Source organism: Scatophagus argus, chromosome 19, assembly GCF_020382885.2.
Source record: "Scatophagus argus isolate fScaArg1 chromosome 19, fScaArg1.pri, whole genome shotgun sequence".
NCBI classification, from domain to species: Eukaryota; Metazoa; Chordata; class Actinopteri; family Scatophagidae; genus Scatophagus; species Scatophagus argus.
Window position 1 is genome coordinate 11,315,930 of NC_058511.1, and position 26,299 is coordinate 11,342,228.

Genomic DNA, 26,299 nt, shown 5'->3' on the forward strand with positions numbered 1-26,299 from the left:
TGATGAAAGCAGCCTTGAACTGTAATTGGTTCCCGAGGGAGAAGGGTCTTGAGATTCTCTCTCTATATACAAAAGAATATACACACTGAGTCTCTGTATGTCATGGAGTATTTACCTGTTGAACTGAAGTGAGGGGAGACTCAGACAGAGTTTGCGCTTGACCTGAATGTGTGCAAGATTTGAAGGGAATGGATGACAGACTGTTTGGGATGTTTATTCTCTGTTGAATAAAGGTCAAGGCTCTTCATGGATGATCAACTAAGGTGGTGGGTGGGCTTCTGAGTAATAAGCAGATCGAGGAACTGATTGATTCTGAGGTCAAGCGAGCTCTTTGCTCCTCACTAATTTAATTGGATTAATCCGTGTGCCTGTTGTGTGTGAGCTTGCACAGGACCAGAACCTTGGGCCAGCCAACATCAGGGTAGATGAAGATAAATTTCTAGATTAAGCAGGCTGGTTTGATGAGTAGGATCAACAATCCAGGGACAAACTGCTTCTTACTGTAGACTACTGTAGACGGATGTGGCATTAAAGCACCTCGGCTTCAAATCTTTACATTAAGTCTTCATATAGCGTGAAATGTTAATATAATAAATATATAAGCAACAACCAGACTTAGGCTTTGGTGAAAAAATATTTTTAGGCATTATTTAATGCTTTTATTCAAGAAACATTCAAAACGTAAAGCCAGTTTTTTTCATTAGGACAGTGTAGTTGTGGCAGAATGAGCAAACAATTCAAAAACTGTTGTCATATTTAGAGTAAAAACATTCCTAAAGCCTGATGATGCTCAGAAGTATGTGGCTGTTTTTTTTCAACCAAGCCAGTTCAAACCAGTGAGATGAGCACAGAGAGAAACTCAAATACGCAAATCACTAACTAACTTGGTGAAATAACCAAATTGTTCTACAACACAATTCCAAGTGTTATTAAAAGAAAATTTGATTTAATCATCATCAAAATCATTGCGTTCTGTTTTTATTTATGGTGCTCCTCTTTTTATGGAATCTGCATTGTACCTCTGACAGATTTTTTTTGTGTTTATGCAGGACCACATGACTCATTGTAAGAAGCTGATGGAGAAAATTGTTTTGTAGGGCTTTTAAAGTCTCTGATAAGGGTGATATTCTTTAACTCTTTGAATTAGAGGAGAATATGTGAAATAACCAAAGTTATTATTGGCATTTTCACTGTCAAATATGAGATAAAAAAAAATCAGCATTATGAAACTGTGAATGTCCTTTCTTTTAATTGAGTGTCATGTAAAAATGAACCTTTGCATTTGTATTTATATTGTCTATCATTAAATAATGCTCTGTGACTGTAATGCATGTGCAATTGCAATATTTCTGACAGCAACTGAAGGCAGCATAGCAGCTAATTATGCAGTGATGAACGAGAAGATAATGAGGTAAACAATGCATAGGCTGCAAAATCTCATCTCAGACAAGCTTGCAGAGACATGCTGCTGTGTTGATGATAGTAACACATTGCCACCTACAAAGCACCCATCCAGTAAGCAGATGTCAGTCTAGTAATGGATATTCACAGCTTAGCTCTACATTTCACATAACCTTAATCCTGTATATAGTGGAAAAGCACTTTTTTAGTGTGACTGACCACTCAAAGTGCTTTACAGCATGAGGAAGCATTCACCCATTCATACATAAATCCATATACTGGTGGCAGAAGCTACCATGCAAGGTGCCACCTGCTCATCAGGAGCAGTAACCATTTGCATGATCACTTACACACTGATTGGGATCCACTGGGAGCAAACTGGGCTTCAGTATTTTGCTCAAGGCCTCTTCAACATTTGGACTGCTCAACCTCCCGAGCATCAGCCACTCCAAATGTGATTGATCTTTCATTCATTCAGTTTTTCAGATGTGACGGTGAAATCACACACACTCTGGCAATTAATAATGAAGCACATTACGGTGCTAACTGCTGCTGTCATTCAGCAACCCACGCAGTGTGACTGCACTGCTGACACTGTTGAACTGTTGAACTACAGTATATATTGTAACCTGGACTTGTTTTTCCTTTCTATTCCTTCATATGATCACTTTTCCTTTAAGACTGACCTCAACTGCTTCTTTGTGTCTGTTACCACATCAGTCTCTGTAGCCCTCTCTCTTTATCCCCGTGTTATCTTTTCAGCAGCAGACAGACAGAACCATCTCTGCATAGCAATAAGTAAATCCAGACCTTTTTCTGTAGCCTCACTGTTCATATTCCTGATTATATTTCTAAACAAAGGAAATCAAGAAATCAGAGTAATAATGCTGCTTTAACCAACTCCGGTCTACTGGTCATTGTCGTTATTATGAGGAAATACGGTTCAGGTTTTCTTTTCTTTTAATGAGATGAGATTTCTGCATATGGATCAAATTTGAGCAAATCTTCAACATTGCTTGAGGTTCTTAACATGTTTCTCCAATGTTACGCATTTCTCTTGTTTGTACATTTTTAAGGGCGCTAAGCATGTCTGTTGTGTTTTGGTGAAATAATGATAATAGCCTCTTTAATTATCTCTGTCTCTACATAATTCACTAGAAACAGATGGCATAATGGCGAATGATCTGAACTCACCCCCTGCAGATAGACAGGGGATGAGGCCCCCCACCCCCATTCATGTTGTCTAAATAGACTTGTCCTGCCTTTAGCACACGTTCAGATGTACGCTGCATGTTGTATCGAGGTATGAGATCCGTTTACAGCTGACCAATCCCATCCCTCTGTGTCTTCCCAGAAAGGCCCATTCGCAACAAAGAAAACAAAGCTCAAAAACAAGTAGCTGATACACAAGCAGGCCAGCAGACATATGGCTATGAGACCCAAGTAAATAGTGCTATTAATTCTAAATCCCTGCAGTCAATCCCTTCGGTGGTCACAGTGGTATTATCTACACAATGTTTACAACAGCAATGTTTACTGTCTAACATCCAGACATTTATTGTGTTGGGTAGGCAGGGCTGAACCATAAAGCATCAAACACACAACATCTAGGCTCCGTTTGCAGTACTGCTGAATATTGAATACTACTTGTCTGTACTATAATGACTTGGGAGAATGTACACCAATGAGCATTTATAGCATCTAAAGTGTTTGAGTTTAAAATTTTCATACCTATAGTTTTTTGTAGTATTTATTATCCTACAAAGAAGTGTAGGGTGTTTGTTCCTTCCTGAAACTGCATACTTGATTGTGGATCATATTGTTTCATTTGTATTCATTCATACAACACCATACCAGTATTGGAAATACATCTACTATAGTACTCAAATACAATATAGAGGTACTTTTACTTAATACTTTTCTTTTGTACCAGTATACCATTGGAATTTTAGGACCTTTACTCATAATCAGATTTTTACATTGTTCTACTGGCACTTCTTCTGCCATTACGCACTACACAATTAAAACCCTCCTCCTCCTGCTGACAGCAGTTGCTGAGGGAACTATTAATATTAAAGCTTTGAACTTGCCCTTACTAAAACTGCTGCAGACTGCTGCACTAAAGCGATTCCCACACATTCAGCCAAATCTATTTCGTGTGTTTGCCTCCAGCTGTAGTGGTAGTAGTAACAGTAGAAATGGTCAATGTTGGCAACAAAATCTGTGCGATGTTGTAAACGCCTACATATTTTTATGCTTGAGGAGCAAGAGTTGTAACATTCATGTCTGGAGTGCTGGAAAATTGAATGGGCTCAGTGTAGTGAAATTAAAGAGATTTCCCACGAGATGCACTGCAGGTTTTCTTGCAAGCACACGTGCACACACACACACACACAGATGTGCTGCAAAAGTGGAACATGCTTGTGTGTTATGTAGTATTTATAGTCAAGAAAGCAGCTTTTTCATGGGAATTTGGTTGTGTTTGAATTAAAATATTCAGGAAGTGTCCAAAATGCATAATCTTGCTGGAAATAACTTGCTGGGTAACTTTTTCTGTCCCTTTTTGCAATGCACTTTTATTTGTTTTACTAATGTTCTAGACTAGATCACTTGCTAGATAAAATAGGGGTGGTAGGGGAGACAGTCCTGCCTGCCATGTCCTTCTTACCCACAATGCAGGAGGTCTAGTGTGCATAGCCAACACAGCTCTGTGCCATGGAGGTGACAGAGGAAAACATAAGCCCCTTGTCTTTCTCTCTGTCTGGGTAATGAGTGATGCTGTATGGCTGAACTGCCTGTCATGTGAATGAACGAGCAGGCTGCAACAGTGTGACACATTGCCCGCGCATTGGTCTGATGCTGCTGTTGGGTTCCACAGCGGTGGAGACAAGATGGGATCTGTCTCCCACAAGAGGGTTGGTTGGTCCCTATCTCTCATCTCTCTCTTCACCACTCTGGTCATATACAGTAGCTGTCTGTCTTTTTATATTCTCAATCTGTTCCACCTCTCCCTCTTGCTGTCTCCCTGAAGTATTGGCATGATGGATCACTGCATCCACAAGGGAGAGGGGGAAGAACACTGAAGCAGAAGAAGAGATGAAGGGAAGCCGAGAGGAGCATATATGATCAAGAGAGAGAATGGCAAAATGAAGAGGGGGATGGGAAGACATTAAATTTACAGTAGGCTCTGCTGGGCTATTTCACATTAGGAGATATAATGTATTGCCTGTTGTGTTCCTTGAAAATTTAGAGTGGCTCCAACAGTATAAACTGACAGCAGTCAGCCTTATTTTATTTCATACATTTATACGATTTCCCTCCGTCAAACAACTGCCTCCATTCACATCAGTCTTAATATTCCAAAACACCACGACCAACAGTGACTTGAGGACAGTGCTGGTGTGAGATTTGCTGGTGTGCAGCCAGCTGACTGAACCAGGCACGCCGGCTAGCGGGGGGGGAAAGCTCCCGTCTTTAACTATTCTCCTCACATTCACCTTGCAGTCCCAATTATTCAAGGCAGCGTGCGCGAACGCTCCCTGCCAGCCAGCCAGCCCCAGCTGTGAAAAGTGGGTCATAGAATTTAAAGGCACACGCTGCCTTGTTGCACGGCACAGTCGCACTGGAACCTCTTTGGCTTTCCGTTCTTCCCGACATGCAGAAGCTCCAGCAGCAGTGTGTGTCTGTGTGTGCGATGTTGTATCCTGCAGTGAAATCCACAAGGTTGTTTGGGAATTTGTGCCAGTGAATCAGACGACATTCATTATCACATTCTGTACATCTCTTTCTGAATCTCTCTCTCTCTCTCTCTATTCCTTTCTCTGTCTGTCTCTTCTGTAAACTGGCCTATATTCTTCCACATGACTTCCCTTTAGAGATAAAAATATATGAGCTTTGATTTGCACTGAGGTTGACAGATCGATGAACATGCAACTTTTAGCTTCACTGTGGTAATTCTTTCGTAGCTCACAATGCCCTTATAAACAAGAGTCTTAAATCTTTCAGAGATGAGTGAACACTTTCTACCTAGCAACAATGTACAGTAGGACAGTAGGCCAGCGCATATGGGGCTAGACACGCTGCAGAGAAAGGCTACTCATGCGCACACTGAGCAATAATGTCATACCCTGATGAGCTCTTTACTGAATCAGACAGTGGACAGGACTATCCTACTAAACTACTGCAACATTGTGTGGCACTGAGAACACAGGAACACATTGGCAACCACAAAGCTCTAATAAGCCCCTCGTGCAGAAACGCACCTTTGCAGATAGCCAGGCTTCCTCTTTCCCACTCTCTCCAGTTTTTATGCCAGGCTAAGCTAAATGGCTACAGGCTTTAACTTGGCAGAATATTTACCAGACAATCTTGAGAGTGGAATCGTTCCTCTAATTTAATTCTCAGAAAATGTCTTGTATATCGTATAAAGTATGTATATTAACTGAAACATTGAGTTATTGCTTTCAAGGTTCACTGTATAGGATTTAAGGGAATCCAACATCAGAAACTGAATAAAATAGCTTATTTATAATTACTTGCTGAAAATAAGAATAGTTGTGTTTTCATTACATAGAATCAGCCTACATAGTCCTGTTTCACAGAGCATATTGTCATGTTTCCACACTATCCCAGAATGAACAAACAGAACACTGGATCTAGAGAGAGTTATTTGCATTTTTAAGATTTTTAGCAGCCACTCTAGTTCATTTATATGCTTAGAAATGGATGATGAGGCCTGGGGTGTTCAGTTGGTTGCAAACTGTGAAATCCTAAATTCTACACACTTGACCTATTAAATAAACCTCTTCCTTTATCTGTAAAAACAAACAAACAAAAATTCAAAATACACAAAGGATATTTGTGTTTAAACAGTACAGAGTCATTCTGCATTTTTATTATCAGCAAAAACAAACCACACACCACATTACATTTTAAAAACAAGAACGCTTATTGTGGATGTACAGAAAAACAAAACTGCAGCTGAAAAACTGAATATTTTAGTCTTAATAATAATAAAGGTATAAAAAGGAAAGTGTTTTATCTTTTGAAATAAAAACCTTTGGGCCAACAAAATGTTCCCCTCAACATGCGGCTTTAAAAATACATGCAAACATAAAGCTTTCTAGTATGGACACTTTCAAAATACTCTCCACATGAAATCCCATAAATTATAAAATATCAGCCTATTGCCCCTGAACTGTTTCTTGACAGAGAAAATCCTATGGAGTACCTCAACATGAGTCCTGGATGCATCTCAGTTGCCAATAATGACTTCCTCTTAAACTTTTCCTTCCAATTCACTGATCTGGAAAACACATGATCTTTTTCAACCAAATCAACCATTGCCAGCTGAGTGTGGTAACACACACCCAGCCATGTCTTGTTCAGTTCAGACTGAGGAAAGGAAATGCGTAGAGGATACCATTCTAGACTGCATGCACCCCCTCAATAAAGACAGATACATTTCTTGTAGATGCATTTCTCTGGCATTAATGACAGTGAAAATGCATCTTGTATGACCAAAACCTGGGAAAAACATCAAAAACAGCACCATTTTAAAAAATTTTTCCTGGATTCTCTCCAACGTGACAGTCACGTTGTTTCAACAACAACAAAAAAAAGTTCTACAAAGTCAGACATGGCAGCTAAGTGAAAAAGGTATTTTTTGCTTGATTATAATTTCATAATATCTATACTCTTTATCAGTGTTTTTTTCTCTGTTGTTAGCATGCAAGACGGGTGCTTTGCAAGTGTTATGTTAAAATCAAACATTGCCCTGCTTTTGTCTTTGGCAGCTGTGGGTATATCACATGGCAAGTTTAGGACTGCTCCATTCCGGTTGGTTCGCGATTGACTACTCGGAAGTGAAACTGGGCCCAACGCCATAACACGAGTCATGATTGTACCAGAGCTTACAGGTTTTTGAGTGTGTTGTTGTACAGAAGGTCAACAATACATAACTAAATCCATCTCTTTAATGTGGGATTATGCAATTACAATATATTTTCTGCAACCTGGAAAAGTTTTATCTTAAAATTCTGCGCCCACCCCGAGGATGTTTCACAAACTCAACAAACAATTTCTGTGGAAATGCTGTGTCACGCTAATGCCTCTGTAAAGTATGACATTTAGGATATATTACTCCTGGTTTTGGCACACCTTCCCTTACAGGACATGACAGGTTTCAGTGTCAAAGTTTCAAGTTGTCCTCAGGTTCTTGCTCAACCATATTTGTCTTTAGGTTGTCAGTAGTTAAGGTTCAGTGCTGAGAAAAAAGGTGAACTGATCCTGAATATCCTTGAAGGCAACGTTAGCCACTACTGGAGAGGCAAGTTAGCAAAGTGAAGTGAACCAGAGTGTGAAAAACAACTACAATGTTTGGACTTTGTGCTTGAACCTAAATGACCAACTGATATGTATTCTGATGAGGGATAGCAATCAACAATACCACATAACATGATTAGTGAAAGGCTGCCAATCATACAGGTTTTGTAGTCTCATCCAGAGAACTGCAACACCCATCATGCCTTGCTGTGGTGAAATATAGAACAGAACAGTGGTTAAAAAGCAAAAATCTTTCCTCCTGGAGTTTACATATCACAAAAGGACAGAACCGATGCATTAACACCTTGTGCTAAAAATAATACTACAGAGCTCCCTTACAAGCACTGACGAAGTAAGGATGAGGAGGTTGACTTAAAAGTAGGACAAAAACTGTTGAGGACCACATTTCAATCACATGAATAATAAATGGCAACATACAGTACATTTTTGTAATAAAAAAAAAAAGAAGAAGAAGTGACAGCAAAACACCTCAGTAAAAAATAACAAAATCATGAAGCACTGTGTTTACGTAGTGCTACAGCTAATTTAACACCTACTGCAGTACAAACATTTTTTTTTTACCACCTCCCTTTTTGAGATTTGATGGTGCTTTAGTCTGTATGGCTGTTGGTATTACAGCATCAGCTTGTAAAATGGCTCTGAAACGTGGAATTAGGTGGTGTTCATGTTAAAGCTGCAGAGCTGCACAGCTGCAGTTCTGGCATGTTCCACGGCTTGACATGTTATTGTAAGTGTATGCTATTGAACCATATTAGCTCTGTTTTGCCTACGTACCTTTCAACAGTCAAATATTATAATACACCTTGTTATTCTACATGATTGTGAAATGAATGACTAGTACTATATGTATGGAGTTCATGGTGCGGTTTGCAGGTTGCAGAATAGTTACTAATGCGGTTATGTTTAGATAAGTTATTCTTTGTGATGACAGTCCATGTTGAATGGGTTAAGTAGGTGGAGCTGAGATGACGTAGTTTATGGTTGATTGATGGTTGACATTACAGCCATTATAGGCCCTTCTTAGTTGGCGCACTGAGTTTTCTCATCCCCCTTATCCTGCAAAGCAGCTCACGGACAAAGTCCTGCGACAAAGACAGGAAAAGTTAGAGCAGACAGATATGCAGGTGCATTCATACATATCCACAGGAGTTCTGTTTGATTTTCTGATTTTCTTTATGGGTCCACCATAAAGAAACATAAAGAACATAAGCAACTGACAAAGGATGAATTTTTAATAGATAGACAAGCAAATGAACTGGATAAGCTTTCTTGTGCTATACGTAATTGTATGGGAGAGAAGGAACAGGATACTGAGCAAAGAGAAAGAGAACCCACATCTTGGGTTTAAGCATAAGGTTGTGTGGAGGTTCTCAATAGTGTGACTGTGGTTGAGAATATGCTGGAATATAATCTATGTCCTTATACCAGGGGTGACGCTGCTCATGACCCAATTACTGCTGATGCTTCCACCTCCTTTATCTCCCTCTGTGCCCCTCCTCCCCCCCTCTTAATTCCCCATACTCTTGTCTTGTATATCCCTCTATATTCCTCTCCTCCCATCTCTTTGCAATTAGCTTGTACCTTTGACTTTCATCCCTTCACCTTCAGTTATTTTCTGAGTGTATCTTTTTTTCTAACAGTAATCTCATTCCATCAATCCCCAACCATTGCCACTTTCACCGTTTCCCTCCATTGCTTCTGTCTGTCACTGTTTATCTCCAGCTGATGCCTCCTTTGTGGGATTTTGTTCACAATGGCATCTGTGCTTCTTCACTCTCAAAGGCTTACACTGTGTGTGTGTGTGTGTGTGTGCACACGCGCAGATATGGCATGGATCACAGGCTGTCAACTTGGTCGGATACATCAGTGACCTTGTAGTAGTTGTCACAGACTGACCCTTTGCCACACACACACACACACACGCACAAGGATAACAGGTGGTGAATCCAGGCTAGACAAGATTGCCATATGTAGAGCTAATGTGACTGGTCTGTTCTACCTTTAATCACAAAAATAGCTTAACCCTACCTCACCCTAACCCAAACACTTAAAACCTCTATACACACACACACACACACATACATACACAGAGTCAAACAGTGTCTTTTCTGTGCAGCTTCTGCTTCTTGCATTTAGGTCAGATTGACCGTGGAAGTGTCACCAGACATTAATTAACCACATACATACACATCGGGGACATGATGCTTCAATATATAGAGGTCTATATGCTGCAAAGCGGACGGTGCATGTGGGCATCAATAATGTATGAATACTCACAGACTGCTAGAGTAATTGATATTGAGTATTTTATTGTCAAGATGACAGACACTAAACACACTCACCTCTGTTGGTTTGTAGCAATCTGTTAAAGATTCCTGTGCAAAAAGACAAAAAAAAGAAAACAGATTAGACACTTTTAACATCTTTACATTACAACAGCACTAGGACCTTTGAATTAAAACGTAAAATTATTGTACAATTCGACATCCTTCGGCTTGTATTGTTGCATGTTGTTGCCTATTGTTGGTGTACGACTTTTTGTTTGTGGCAATAGGCTCAAACACAATGGAAGAAAATGCTGCGTAATGCACTGGCATTATGAATCATACAGGGAGAAATCTGCAGTCATATAACAAGTTTCTAGAAAACATGACACGACACAATTATAGTTATTAATAGTATAGCTGTGGTTTTATGAATCTACTTCACAAACATGAACTGGAGTTCCTGGCGAGGTTGAAGATCAGTCAGAGGCTGGGCTGTGTGTATGTTCCTGAATGCAGCTAATGTCTGTACAGTTTGGAATACTGAGGCTGTTCAACGTGACAAAAGGCATAAAAGTCAAACTGCTGGGGTTTGTTAAAAATAGACGTGCAGATACACACAAACACACACCGTCACATGGACATACCTGCAGTTTGCTGGCTCTCTCGTCATCACTGTTGACCTCCAACAGGTCATCTATGTCTATCTCTACTTCTGGCATCTCTTCCTCCTGAAACACAGAAACTGTCTTCGTTAGTCAGCTGCAGAAACTGAGGCACATCAACAGGACAATGACATGCAAACTAACAACAGGAGATGTGGAAAAAGGGAAATCATAAAGGAAAACCAGGGAAACTTTGTGTTGGGATGACAGAACATGTTTATATATATACATCCTTTTTCTTTTTTTAAACACTGGCCTCTCACTGAAATGAATCTTTCACTTTCAGCTCCTTCACTTCACCTCTCAGCACAAATCTGTGCTGCATTCAGTCACATGTCAGCACTCCAAGCTCCAAACAGCCTGGATGTATACTTTATTTGCCTATTAGGAGCAGACATCATATGGAAATGTCATTGTGCCATTCTGTGCTGCCAGGGCTGAGTCGTTCAGCAGCTCTGTGGTTGGAGGCTGTGTTCTGCTCAACACCACTTCAAAGATTTCTGTGTGCCTCTGGTTCATTTTATTTCACCACAAGGCTTGTGAAATAGAGGCACACTGGGAGGATCAACCCTAGCCTCCCAGCAACCACATGATGTAACTTCCAATTGCTCCCTCAAAGCCAAAGAAAACTATGTACAAGTGCAGTGTCTTCATCCTCTACCAGCAGCCGAACTGCACAACTGTGTGACTGCAGCAAAATGGACTCTGCTGCTATTGCAAATATGCCCAAACTCGATGATTCCACACATCACAATTTACATCCAATGTCAACATTCATTGTCAGTGCGGGAAGTAGTGTGTCATTTACATAGCAAGGTGGAAAGTATGGGTGTGGAGGACTTAGTGGTCCAGGGCATGTCTGGACTCTCATGCAGACAGTTTGTGTCTCAATGCAGACCTGCACTTAATGTTTTCCTGTTAATTAACTGTAACCACAACCTTTCTCTAAACTTGAAGTGTTTTCACCCCGTGAACATAGTTTATTTGCAACAACCAATATCTTTCACAAACAAGAGCAAACAAACATTACTGAATGTCTTCTAAGGAACTGTTCAACATTCCTGTTCAAATGGTTCTCTAAAAGCAGGTTTTAATATGTTGTTTCTCACACAGAAAGGCCATATGACATGTATGTACTCACAACAACTTTCAGAACAATAAACCAGCTATTATTAGCCATAACACCAAAATAAAGAAGTTTAAAATTTAAAATTGGACAGTGAACAAGACTTAAAGATATACAATACCTTTTTTGCTGCACAGGGAAGACTAACTTTCACAGTAACCATCGTGTGTGTGTGTGTGTGTGTGTGTGTGTGAGTGTGCATGCATGCATGCGCACTCGTTGTGGGGACAAATACCTGTTTACACAGTCACATTGTGAGGACCGACCTCACTTAGATTGAGGTTAGGGTTTGGCTAAGGTAAGGATTAGGATTAGGCAAGTAATGTTTATTGTTATGGTTAGGTGGTGGTTAAGACTCCAGGAGATGAACGTAAATCTATGTAATGTCCCCAAAAGTGATGGAAACATGATTGTGTGTGTGTGTGTGTGTGTTTACAGTTCTCAGAGGGCTCCTTATGCTTTTGTCTGGGGCATTCACTGGTATTCAGACACAGGAACACGGAGGAAGGACGATTCGATTTTAACTCTCAGCATTAAAACTCAGTCGACTCATATTTGCGTGGGTGGGTTGATGTGCGCAGAACAGAATTAGCTTGCAATTATACCTTTGAAATTACAATACTAAATGTACTAAAGGTAATACAAGTGAATGGAGTGGTACATAATGTGCTCCATGTTTGATGGTACGACTGCAGATTAATTACTTTACCTAATGCAAGTTTTTCATCACTAACTGTGAGGATGAAAATAAAACAACAGGAACGTACATGTTTCAGGTAGAACCAAAACCTGTACCCTCATATCTGTTTCAAAAATTCCACTTGACATCGGTGACACTCAAACCTACCTCATTTGCATTCACGCTTAACACTCATACACACACTTGCACACAAGGCTACACCACCTTCATCCTTATTCCTGAGCCGTTAAGAGGCATTTACACAACCAGCGTTTTAAGCATCTCAGTCTCCCTTCAGATGAACGTCCCCTTTGACCTCTTCCTCTGAAATCTCTCTCCTCGTCTTAGCGAGAGGGTCTCGCTCTGAAATCCCCCCTCGTTAAGGAAGCAGAAAAGAAGGGAGGAGAAACGAGGGAATGTGGCAGAACGTATCAAAGCCTGTCATCTATTAGTATCCAGAGGATTCAGAGGACTGAGGCTGTTCGCAAATGAAAAAACATCAGAGGAGAGATGAGAGGAGAAGAAAGATAAATGGATGGATAGACAGAGGTGGGAAGAGAAATGGAAACAGTTGAAGAAATAATGAGCATAATGCTGTAATTGAGTTTGCATTTTTATTTTCCTTTCAGTGTGGGTCTCTGTATTGTCTAACTTATAATACCAGAGAAATGTTCAAGTTAGGGGGAAAAAAAACATGTCAAATTTGCATTTAAAAAAAACAAAAAGAAGTACAAAAACCAAGCTGACATGACTGCACTTTGTCTATGTCAACAAAACACACTCTGTTTGTAGAGACTGTGTTTTAGTCACACCCCATTGCAGTATCAAAATCCTGTCCCTCACCTTCACTCTTTCTGTAGTCACTGCTCTTTTGCAAGGCAGCATAGGTTGAGAAAATTCCCCCATCATTTGAGAGGCTTATTAGAAAAGTTCCAAATGGTTTAGTAATGCTATTCTTAAATTAGATCCCAAAATTTTAACAGAGCAGGTTTCATGCCCAGAGGACAGATCAAACCCATTAAGAATTCAAACTAGAATTTCAGGAATGATTCATCTTTAATGAAAGGTCAACTTGTTTACACCTGACAGCAGGTACCTGCGAGTTCTGAAATGTGAACAGGGCACAAAGATCATGGCCTCAATCATAAATGCCTAAAAACAAAAAACAAAAAAGCAAGAACTGAGTGGGGTCCTGCTTGGAAACTGTGGTCTATCTATCTATCTGTCTAACTGCAGTCAGCCAGTCTATCTGTGTGTCTGTCTGTCTGACTGTCCCATCAGGCCATCAGTCACCCTCCGTCACTGTGATCGCTGCTGACTGGAGCAAGCATGGCCTGCGCGTGAAGCATGACCACAGGCAATCGCCAACGACGTGCAAATCTTCACACGCATGCACACACGTACAAACAATTTGTGCCACCATTAATCTTCTTTGTCTGTTGTCTCTCTGTGGAGATTGTGGAAAAGAACCGTGTGTTAAATATACTTGTGTTAAATATCCTTGCAACGGCAAGAATAGAAACACTCGTGTACACTCACACACTTAACATGCAGATAAACACAACTGTTGTTGTCCTGCTTGTTGTGATTGAAAGCCTAAAATAGTTGAGGTCACACCCACTGCCTCTGGGGAAAACCATTTTCCATCTTGCCAACAGTGGAAGGGTGACAAAATGACAGCAATCAAAGCCAAGGAGACAGAAAGGGACAGGCAAGGCACACATCCACACACTTGCAGGAATACATTCAAAATCATACCACAACAAGGTCTAATTTTGTGAAACAGACAAATTGTCCCAGTGAAATATTCTTAAAAATGCTTGCATGCAGACAAAAAATTACTTGAGGGACATAAATCAGAGCGCACAATGGAACAAGTTCAGAAAATGTCAAAGGCACATAAAGTAATTTTTGCTTCATGTTATGAATTGTCTTATTATGTCTTGTTGTCTCATTATAAACTGTCATCTTTCTCTCTTAACAAGTGTGATCTCTTGTGTCTAAGTGCCAAAACAGAGCTCTGACAACGTGTGTGTGTGTGTGTGTGTGTGTATACTGCAAACCTGGGCAGGGATAAGAATTTGTGTGTGTCTGGATGTATTAGAGAGGAATAGAAGCAGCATTTATTTCAGATGAGGGCAAATTTGCGTGTTTGCATATGCAGAAGAAAGAAAACAGGAAAGGAGAGTTTGTGTGTGCAAGAAAGATAACAAGGAGTGTTTGTTGTAATGAAGGCAACTTTGAGTCGACTGTGTATGTGAGCCAGCAAGCAAAAGAGAGTCTGAGAGAGAAACAGACAGCGAGACAACCCAGCCAGTGTGTTATTGCTGTTGTTATTGTGCGGAGAAAGTGTGTGCATGTGTGTCACACTTGTTTTCACCGACAGCCAAGCAGTCGCCAGCGTTTTCAGTCTGGTTTGTCCGTGATGGGGTGAATCAAAGCTAATGTAAGCGGCTCGACCCTGTGACTCACCACGAATTCTATTCAGGCGCTATTCAAACACTCACCATGAACAAAAAGTCAAACTCTTTGTGACAAGGAATTGCTTCACTCAACCAAGTGATTCATGATTATTCCTATTCATAGCCTGCTCACTCGAACTACCAGTTGTACTGAACAGCGGCTAGGACTTTCCGCGGACATAATTGCTTTTGCTAAACCCAGTTGTATGGACAGATAATATGTGGATGAAATATTTTTTAAAGTTAGTGATTAAATAATGGCTGGGTAAAGGTCGGTTATCCCTTTTGGTAACATGAAATCTTGGAGGAGTAAAAGTTTTTGCTGTTTTGTTGATCAAGCCAGGTTGAATTGAGAGCTCTGAAAACTGTATAGCACCACAGCAGCTCCCACAGCTACCAAATGGGCTGCTACGCAAAGATTTTGTCTGGATCATTGTGGCAGCTGTCGGTTACAGATGGCGAAAAAGGAGCCTTGGCGGTGGACGCTGCTGTCTAAGTTATCATTTCCAGAGCGTTTATGTAGAAATAGATAGATAGATAGATAGATAGATAGAGAGAGAGAGAGAGAGAGAGAGAGAGAGAGAGAGAGACAGTGTGGTGATGTTCCACAGCACAGCAACATTCTGTCTCAGCCTGTAATGGGTATACTGAAACTGAGTGTCTCAGTAATACACACAGTATGCGGCTGACATTGACAGATCCCCCACATAACTGAGATAATATTGAGCACACGCACGCACACATGCACACACACACACATACACAGCCTGATCTGGTTTCTAAGGGAAGTTATCCAGTAAATAAGATAATAACGCCTGCGCTTTTTGCAAGTGATAAAGATAACAGAGGGAAAAAAAAAGAACAGAGGGACTGACAAATGGCAGAGAAAGAAAGGAAGGTGAATTTTAATAGGAAGGAGCTAAAATGCCAACATGTTCAGATAAACAAGGGAAATTAAAAGGGATTGCACATCAGAGAGAAATAAAATAAAACAAATGAAGGTTAAGGTTTAAAATAAGTCAAACAATGAAATATCAGTGGATGTTTGTTAAATTAGGGACCATGCAGAGATAAGAGTAACAAAGAGGTGAAAACGGGAAGTAAAAAGAGATGAAAAGAGGAATGTATGAGAGCATTAATTAAGGAGGAGGAAATGAGACGGAGATGGGAAGCGCACCTGTAAGTGGGTCACTGTGATGATGAGGCAGATAGGAAGGAAGAGGAGGATTGCGCAACACAGTAAAATCTCACAGCTCAGCTTTCTTCCTCTCTCTCTACTCTGCCATGCTGTGTCACATCAAAGTGAGGAGGAGCTCAAGGTGGGATGAATTCATCTCATGAGACGGTGTGTCATGAGGAAGAGGAAGAGAGAGAGAGAGCAAAAGCACCGCACACAAAAGAATGGAGGGAGAAGATAGGACGAGCTGAGGGGCCCAGAGGATCAAGGTGAGCAAGAGGACAAAGGCAGAGGAGTGCACAAGAACGAAGACAAATGGCAAAATAGAGGCTTGTCAGGCTGTCTGTGAAGGCTCCCCATGTTTCACAAAGTAAAGAGAGAAGTGTTTCCACAGCTCTTTTCCCTTCCATGTATCCCTCCCTCCTCCGCCTTCGAGCACCTCCCGCTCCCCACCCTCCAGCCATGCAATTTGCTGAAACCATACAGCAGTTGATGTGACCTCACTGGATAAAGTTAGCTGCTGCAGCAAAAGCTCTTTCCCACGCTGATTCAGCTGCACTCTAAAGGACATTGTATATCAGAGAGGGGAATGGCTGGAAAAAAGGAGGAGGAATTAATTCTCAAAGGAGAATTTCAGTTAAAAATAACCGGGATTCTGAGTGCTGAATTTTGGAAGTTAAGTGTGATGTCAGTGTATTAATCACTGACTCTGTAACACCTGTCTAGGGACTACGGATGGAAAATAGCCTCTTGGCTAACACTGGTGCATTTAAAGCAATGCTTATTCACTTGCACTGTCCCTGTTAAATAAACCAACAAATAAATAAATTCATTCACCCCTCATTGTGGTAGCTGCTTCTCCCCAATAGGGTGATAGTTGCCACTGCACCTGATGGTACTATCACAGTCTTTTATAGAAAAATAACTCAAATAACTGAGACTTAAGCTACAAGGGATTTTAATGACTATCCCACTGTAGATACTTAAGAGAGAGCAAGCAATGGGTTTCATGTGCTACAAGCAATGGGTTTCATGTGCTACACTTGATCAAACAGTATTGTTAATTATATTTCCCACAGGAATTTTGTTTACTTTCTTTTTGCTTTGTGACATAGAGAGACAGTGAGTGACACACTTGTGGAGCCAGTATGCTTCCTTAGAGGTACTTTTGGCAATGGTTGAATAGCTTCAGAAACCCCTTAAACTTTCCAGCATTGGTTGGTGGGGTGAGGCCTTGTCTGACCTTTTGTCTGACCACTTCAATGCTGTGATTGGTGAACGTCCAAGTGCAACACCATGAATAACCTCCAGGTGAGACTGTCTGATAATGTGTACAGCTGATGGCCAGCCTTTCACTCTGCCTTGAACTGTGTGTTCTCAGAAAAAGCTATAAACAATTTTAATTTTCAACTTAGTCGTTCAGCACATTGGACAAGCTTGGTATAGTTAAACATTACCTGACTCTTGTAACATCTGCCTAACTTCAGTTCCCCTGCTTACGTTCTGTCATTCAGCTAGCAATGATAGCAATGACTGCAGTGAGCAGAAGCATCATGGTGGAGATGACTTATCCAGATTGTGAGTCTTTCTTTCAACTTTTTAAATGTTGTCTTCACTATAAGCAAATTTCTAGCCTCCCTGAAAACACGTAGAACAACACAAGCAGCCAAACCTGACCAACCTTGGTTCTTGCAGCCCTTTCATGTTGTTATGTTTAGGGGAAAGCTCTTTGTAGAGGATAAGCTGGACCGCAGCAGCAGCCCTCAGCAGCTCACAGTGCTATAGCAGCTGCTAACATACACACGCTGTGTTATACTCTTACTATACAAGTCAAAATCCTTGAAATCATCCTTCTTTTGGCTAAATTCCTGCTTTAAAGCCCAGGGTAAGTATGATTATAGATTCAACCATGAAACTGTCAGCATCAGTCCTGTGCATCTATTTCACACTGTTGTGATTCAGTGGTGCTTGACTCATTTCACTGTATTTACCAGGCATACAGTTCCTCCCTGAGGGTAATGTATTGACAGCTGGGGCCCATTTGGACCTTTGCTCTCAGTGCAAAGCAAAGCCTCCAGCCAAACTGGACTTAAAACATCAATACCAGCAGGGTCATAAGCAGTCAGCCAGTCAAATTAAAACATTTTTTCAAAGAGGCAGTTAGAAAACCACCACCCATCGTGGTGAAGACATAGAGTATAAGCAGTGATTTAGCAGCGATGAACCAACTTAAACTCAGTTTACCATGAAGAAATTACTTTTCACACATTTAATAAATAAAGAGTGCTTGCTTGATGATTGGATCCATTGCTGTCAAATGTGCAGTCATTCAGCACATGCAAAAGTACACATACAAACTACACACCCGCATGAAGATACCACACTGACTTTGAGTCAGAACAATAATCTCTCTCTGCCTTCCCCTCAAACCTCAACCCCCCCAATCTCACATGCACGTGTGAACGACGGCAGCGTTTTGCATCTTTTCACAGTGCCAACCACAGAGAGTGAGTCAGTATTTGGACACAGACAGTTTATAAATCGTGTCGGCCCCCCTGACAATGAAACCAGTTATTAACTGGATCATCTCGGGATGGGAGAAGATGTCATAGGAAAACAAGTAAGTCAGTGTGTGAGTGAGAAAAGCCGACACATTTTTGCTACTCTGGCTGTACAATTTGCATCTGGTTCTCGCTATATTCTGTCCGTCTTTAATCAATTTGCAGATAAAATCCTGCTTGGAAGAAGTTTGAAATCAGTATGCTGAGAAAACCACATAAACTGGTGGTCCAGGTTCAAACAAATTAAAAGGATGTGCCACCTTTTCTTTCAAATTTCAAATTTAACCTGCAGACATTATATTGTTCCCAGATTTTTAAATTTTTCATCCTATGCTTTTTTTTCTGTATAGCTAGCAAACTGATATGCCTCCTCCCTTCCTGGTAAGAACGTGTAAATACCCCGTGACAGCATTATAGTATCACAGCAAAGCCCATGAACACAGAATACAGGGTTAATAGATTAGAAAACCATAAAGGACAGGGGGAAAGAGACCAGGAATCAAATGAAAGAATACAAAATAAGACGAAAGCTTGCTTAAATCATTTAATTGTAACCCTTTTATCATCATTGTTTTTGCTTTCCAATGATAAACAGTCATTTGGGGGTAATGATATAGTTCAGCACTGGGGGCATCATAATTCATGGCGAGGTTATCACATTGGTAATGTAGCAATTAAATCTTTTTGCATATGTGATTAACGGTGTCAGCCACAGACACGAAATGGCTAATCTGCATGCATGTGAAAGCCACGGATGACAGCAGAACAAAATGCTCAAGGGAAAGTCACAGAGAGGAGGCGGAGGAGGAGGATAAGAAAAAGAAAAAAATGTGTAGGTGGGTGTCCCCGTTGGTTCAGAAGTTGAGACGATAGACAGGAGAAAAAGCACAGAGAATGACAGCAGGATGAAGCATGTAAAAAGACGACAGAGAAGAGAACAAACACGTTGTAACCTTTGCACTGGCTTTTGCTTTTGAGATGGATATTTGACACCTTTCTACTGCGTGTGCGTTTATAACTGTTTCAACAGCTGGTGGCTATCCGCTCGCTAAAAGGTCCTCTTGTCAACACCTCTGATTTGTTTAGCAGCAGATGTGTCTGTAGGTGCTAGATGAAATGTGTCACCACGTGCTCGGATGCGGAGGCTAAGCAAGTGTCTATTTTTGTCTTCACAATTTAAATGGCTGAGAGATAAATGTCTGGCTTCCCAAGCACAGATAACAGTGACCTTCCCTGCCAGATCCATAAACACATCAGGGTCACTCGTTAAAACAAACCATCCAGTTGACTGGCTAAATCTTGCAGTGTGTAGATCTGTCAGCCTGGTTGTGAAAATAAAATTAATGGTGGTCATTCTGGTTCCAAGCTTATAATACACACATGTATTTCACTTCCTCCTTTTTTTGTTTAATTCCCACACTGTCTTGCCACCCTTTCCCCTCGGTCCCTTCTCTTTTTGTACAGTTTTGACCTTTATCAGAGTGTAAAATACATTGGACTGGTGTAAAATGGACCTGGAGCTGTAACGGAGGACAAAATAATGAGGTAATCAAGCTTAGCCCACTTCCTGTCATCAGTGAGAGTGAGATGTGTTCAATTGATCACTGAGTTGAAACATATCCATCAAGTCTCAGAAGTGATGGACAGGAAAATAGTAAAGAACCAGCTTACAGCCACCTAAGATATCATCTGCTAACACAAGTACGTATATCCAGTACCCTTAAAGGTAACACAATGCTTCTCTGTGTGTGTGTCAATATTTGTGTGTTTACCCCTGACATGCTATTCCTAAATCTATTGAGTTTTGCTAATGACATGGCTTGAATTGCACTGTTTCTCCTCCTCTGTTACGCTATGAGGTTCACATGATATGTGGTCTTTCTCCTTCCCGACAACAAAAACATGAATGGAACTAGCAAAGGGAAATGTTATTGACAAGGTCAGAGGAAAAGCAGTGGGGTAAGGGATGATGGCACAGACAGAAAGAGATGACATTTTTATCCACTTAGATTCATGATGTTGATTGTCATTGTACACTTGTGTGAAATACTTGGGGGCTGCAGGAAACTGTAAATAAATATATACAAGGCAATAAATATAACAACAGAATATAGAGGTCTGTGCTGATCTTTCCAGGGGAAAGAGAGGTCAACAACAAAACCCAGATTCATTTGGTAATAGCACATGTACACATGTGCACACACACATCACCTCCTACATAAAGCAATGTGGAAATTAACCCATCCCCCCATGCTGTGGTGATTATCCAGGGAGAAAGAGAGCAGCAGACAGAGGAGTTTGTATTAACCACAAGAAGATGCTGCATCTCCTAGCTCCTTTTGGTCTAAATATGTACACTGACTTGTAATGTGTACATATTTAGACCAACACACATACACAACTGAATACAAGGGGCTCATGCTCATCCATTCGTAGACAAGTACCCATGACCGCTCACCACCCCAAATCTGCCAAAGAGCAGCAGAATAACATCAAGCCCAAAAAGCATGTAGGACCTCTTATGAACATCCACATGACCCCATAGACACAGACGTAAACACACACACACACATGCACAAGGCCTAAGGGCAGAGTGCTGTATATCAGCAGTGTCTGTGCTTGTACATATGAATAAGCCTCATTGAGTGGGGGCTCTATTGATGCAGAGCCATGAAAAAGTAGGGCATTACAAGTGTGTCTCTCCCCTCATTTTGCAGCATGCACCCCGACAACACACACACATGAAACTGCAGAGTCTGCAAGCCTGCAAGTGCTCTGTCAGCCTCTGTTGCTGTTTTATTCTCTCTCTCTCTCTCTCTCTCTCTCACACACACACACACACTAAGTAAAGGCCTTTTTCTCAACAGTCCTCACTGACTGTATTGAAGCGCTCTCAGACGGACAGACTCATCACTGTGCTGACACATTATGCCTTTTAATCAGCTAGACTTGACCTCAGCATTAAGCTGCACTCAAATACAGTCTGGTTCAATGTCTCTCTGTGGGCTACTGAATGAAAGAGTGGATTGATGTTTATTTATTTATTTATTTTTCATGGGTTGTGAAGATGGTGCGCAAGGGTTTGGGGAAGTGTCAATTATGGTCCTATAGAGTTTATCAGCCATGGAAATGCTAGGAAAAGCTAGGCAATTATGTAAACCCACCCTTCAAAGAATAAGGACTGGATTAGAAGATTAGAGCTGAAACAACTAGTTTTGATTTAATCAAATTAAAAACTAAAACAACTCTAAATGAATGTACAGAAGTTGAAGGGCAAAAATGGTGCAACACCAAGCGGAGGATCGCTGGTTCGATTTGCCACCCCCCCTTTCTGGAATGGAAAATTGACAACTAAAATTATGAATTATATGCAGGTCTTTACACTAAGCTAAGCTAACTGGCTGGAGGCTGTAGCTTCATCTATAGCTCACAGACATGGTGCAGTGTCCCTCTAAGCACAAGATTCTGAGTTACACGTTAGCTTACGACAATGCTTCAAACTAAAATGGTAACATACCGGACACACGATTACTGTGGTTACCAATATATCATGGGTGCATTCAGCGTTTGTGTAAAGCCCATTTCTGTTGAGAACTGATGATGATCTTTTTTACACAGTTTTTCACAACAAGTATGATCAGTTTTGTATCAGTTTCTTAGACTTGCTGTAATTGTGTGAGGATACTTGAGGTTTTTGCTTGTCCTGTATTTCATCAATTATACCTGAAAAATATTTTGGACAAGAGGAACTGGAAATAGAAATTCTTACCTACTTGCTGTTGGAAACTAAATCCAGTTTTGTCGATCCTCTCTGCAGTCCATTACGTTCAGCATCAGCATACAACCACCACCCCCACACAAACAATCTGTGATGCTCACTAGGATCAGGTTTTCTTATGAAACTGATGCAGCGGCTGACCTTTAAACTGGACCAGCACAGCCAAATCAGCAGTCTGTCCCTTCCTCTTTACCACATGCACAGTCAACACAAAATATACACACCTGTGTCTGTCTTGGGTCTGAACACGGAGGTGTTAACAGGCATTACAGGAGCGTAACTTCCCGTTTACGGTCACGTGACCAAACACCGTCAGCAAAGCAGTTAAGTGCACCTGCTCAAACACTGCCATCATCTATTTATTTATGGACAAACAGACAGATGATCTGATGAAAGTAAGCCTTAACAATGCACCAAAGTGACAACCTGTCAAAATAATGACGTTCTGGTTTTATTACCTTCAGTCCTCTGAAATCCTGCCAGCTTTCATCTCTTTCTAGCACCAGTCAACACTGCACTTATTCCAGCAGCCAGTATGATATCAGACTAGTAACAATGCCAGAGAGCCAGGGGATTATCATGTGATATTATCCCATTTGTTGTGTGAAAGACATAATATGAGGAGGTGTCGTACTGCTGGGAATATCTACACTGAAATCTGAACTGCAGAGCTGACATCATTAGGTTAAAATCAAGGAAAAGGGGACACCTGTAGATGAAAGTAATGCTGCAGCAGTGAATTCAAAGATTGATCTCTGTCCATCCAGAAATGGCAACAGAGACTGGCTGCATCCTGTGGGTGGGTGTTTTTGAGTACTTAGCTCAATATACATTTGTATTTTAAAAAATCAAAGGCTGGCATCCACTGGCAGAGAAATCCAAATGCTGCATGACCGAGATGTGACTCCATGAGATCAATGCTGGGTCGGTGCTCTCCAGCCCTCATCGAAACATCAGACACATTAGTTGATCTGTGTGGGGAGGCATCATGCGACTTGTAGATCAAGCGCACCTGCTGATGGCAGACTGACATGCAGCCAAGAACTCAGCTGGCTTTGAAATGTAAACCAGTCAACACTCAGACAGGCTATGCTGCTCTTTTCAACTTGAGCGAGAACCGCAGCAGGACTGTAAAAAGAGGAGGAAGCTTGCAAACAAGATGACAGCCATAACAAAATAGCAGTGGAAGGTTCACTACTGTTAAGTAGATACAAGCTGTTCTGGAGTCACAGAAAACCCTAATGACTTTGCACACATGAAGACAGTTTATTTGCCTTCAGTATGGGGAAGAAATATTTGCATTGCAATGCTCTGTGAGCAGAGGGACGAACTAAGACGGACTATAATGCTTTGATGTTGACATTGACAGTGTCCTGCTGTGATTTGTGCAGGTGTTTCCCTTCTGCACATGCACACAGCGCAGTCAGCCAGAGATGCAGCATATTCCATCAATGAATAACCACATGAACACTAACGATGTGTACTCTCTCTCTCTCTCTCTCTCTCTCTCTCTCTCTCACACACACACACACACACACACACATCTTTGTATTCAAATAAAACACATCCCCCATAGTGGAGTCTGGCAGGTCCATGCGTGCACGTGTGGATGCACGCTCACACCGCCTGTTTCATCTCTGATTGGCTGAGGCTGAAGTGATAGACACACTGTGTGCCTGCGGTGGTGTGTATGCGTGTGCATATGTGTGCATTTGTGCACCCCTCTGTTGCAAGGAAGGAGTTCAGAACCAGAGGGGAGGTGATTGGCTGGCGAGGAGAGTCACAGCATCAGCACATCCTTAACCCACTGCCCTTCTTTCCTCTGCCACAGTCCATCCCCTCCCCCCACTTGACTCATACTATGTGTGGCAGCAGGCACACACACGCACCTACACATCACCTATAGAGTCTCTCTTTTCCCACCCCTTCTCTGTCTCCACACACAGCACTGCAAGCGCACGGCCCCCCACGGCAACCCCCTCCTCTCTCTCTTTAAATGTTAAAGAATTCTACTTGTGGACGTGAGAGCGCAAAATAATTGGGCTGTCATTATCGTCGGGCGACAGACAGATCCTCCCAAGGAAGGTGAAAAGGTTTGCAAGGTCAGACATTTGAGACAGAAAGACAGGAATTAATTCGAGCAGCTTCACGCAGGCAGTCACAGAAACGCTATCAGGGCCTCGTATGGTTTACACGCCTTTGGCTCTCGAGGACCGCCCGATTTAGACATGAATATTAGATACGGGGAATAAACCGATGAGCCCATTGCAGAATGCAGTTACCCAGTCTACAACTTAAATATAATCGGGAAATTGACACAATCCAGAGAGACCGCCGGTGCGTAAAAGGCGCAACCATGCGATTTCTCTCTCTCGCACTCTCTTTCGAAACATTTCATCCCTCTGTCTGCGAGGGTGAGAGGGGAGACAAAGTCGGAGAGTCCCGCAGTTCAGCTAAGAGGTACATTATTACAGCAGACAGTATTTGTCTCGCTTAGCCACCCCTGTTATTCTCTCCTCAGTCATCAAGACATCAGTGCTGCAGTGGACAAAGAGACACCGATGAACCAAATGAGGATGTTTGAGCGTTCGCTGTAAATATGGGTGCATTGTTCTTATGCCTTTGCAATGACAGGGAATTGGAGTATCTACAGATGAGATGAGCGGCAGTTCTAGCTGATCCTGATAATGCAACTCAAGACACTCAGTCAAACAGAGCACAATACACCAATGGAAGTCAAAATGTCCATGTGAGGTTGGGGTTAAAGCAGTTATTCCTGTGTGTCATTCAGGCTTCACTTGTCACTGCCCACCTGTCTCCATAAAGGAGCATATGGTTTCGAAGGTGTCGGTGACAGGTGCGCGCACTACCCCGTGTGTGATTTAAGATTTATGCTCTACTCACCTCGCAGTCGTACAACTCGCTGAGCTGCTCAATGATCCACTCCTCCAGGACGAGCCTTTTCCGCAGCTCTTTCCTATCGTACTTGACCGTGACTTTGCCCTGTTTCTTCTGGACCGGATCGTCCCCGGCGGTGATGGGGCCGGACCCCACGCAACCCACTCCGGTCGCAGCTTGGAAGAAGACGCGGCTACCGGCGGTAGGCAGCGGGGCACTTGTCTCGGTGCTGGCGGCCGACATTGCGGGGTGTGGGGGGGTCTTATTATTTAAGAACTGTGTGAATGAGTCGAGGCTGCGGTGCTGAGAGGGACTAAATGCTGCACGGCACACCGGAGAATGTTGAGCTTTTAAACAGCTGCTATTTAAAGCGCAGCGCCGGAGACAGCCGAGAGGGCGGAGCGTACGCTGCAAGAAATGAGCACCTTAGGCTCTTGTCTCGTGATAAAATTAAAATCTGTGTGTCACTCAAAGAAGAAAACATTGTCACGTTGGGACTTAGATTACGGGGTTCCAATGCCGTGCTTCTTTGGGTAGCTAATAACTGTAAAACGTGTCAGGATGCACTTGCTAAAAATGGCAGAGAATTTAGGGAAGTTCTGCAAATATTTTACTTAAAACAATTTAAACTATTCTGACAGAGAACGTTATCGGGTTCTAAAGCTTGCTTTAGGGTGTAAAACATTTTTAAGTAGGGATATGTGATGAAAGGATTACCTTGGGTCGGTATTTTTTGCAGTGTGCCAACCAAATTCCCTCAATGGTGCTTGTGTGTGCGCCGGCTGGAAAGCTGAGGCAGCAGAGGGTCTTTCCCAGTGCTCACCAGGCTCTGTTAGTATTTATATTATTTAGTCCATGAACCGCATCGATTTAGTATTTATGTATATTTCTGTGATACATGGATGTGTAGAAAATTGGCGATATGTACTGGATCATCAGTATG

The 26,299-nt window shown here is 41.7% G+C and overlaps 1 protein-coding gene across 1 annotated transcript; it reads right to left on the reverse strand.

Annotated features, from left to right (window-relative positions):
• Positions 1–6,258: 6,258 nt before the first annotated feature.
• ppp1r14c (protein phosphatase 1, regulatory (inhibitor) subunit 14C) lies at positions 6,259–26,220 on the reverse strand. The gene is made up of 4 exons (XM_046373636.1): positions 25,363–26,220; positions 10,658–10,741; positions 10,089–10,121; positions 6,259–8,828 (listed from the first exon to the last, which is right to left on the reverse strand). The coding sequence occupies exons 1-4, from the start codon at positions 25,597–25,599 to the stop codon at positions 8,754–8,756; spliced, it is 429 nt and encodes a 142-aa protein (XP_046229592.1). The 5' UTR covers positions 25,600–26,220; the 3' UTR covers positions 6,259–8,753.
• Positions 26,221–26,299: the final 79 nt, after the last annotated feature.

Bases quoted from the DNA above. Each gene is read 5' to 3' on its own strand.
- ppp1r14c (XM_046373636.1), bottom strand. From the start codon at position 25,599: ATGTCGGCCGCCAGCACCGAGACAAGTGCCCCGCTGCCTACCGCCGGT. The intron at 10,742-25,362 runs GTGAGTAGAGCA...TCTGTGTTTCAG, and splicing joins GCGAGTTGTACGACTGCGAG to GAGGAAGAGATGCCAGAAGT. The intron at 8,829-10,088 runs GTGAGTGTGTTT...TCTTTGTCGCAG, and splicing joins ATTGCTACAAACCAACAGAG to GACTTTGTCCGTGAGCTGCT.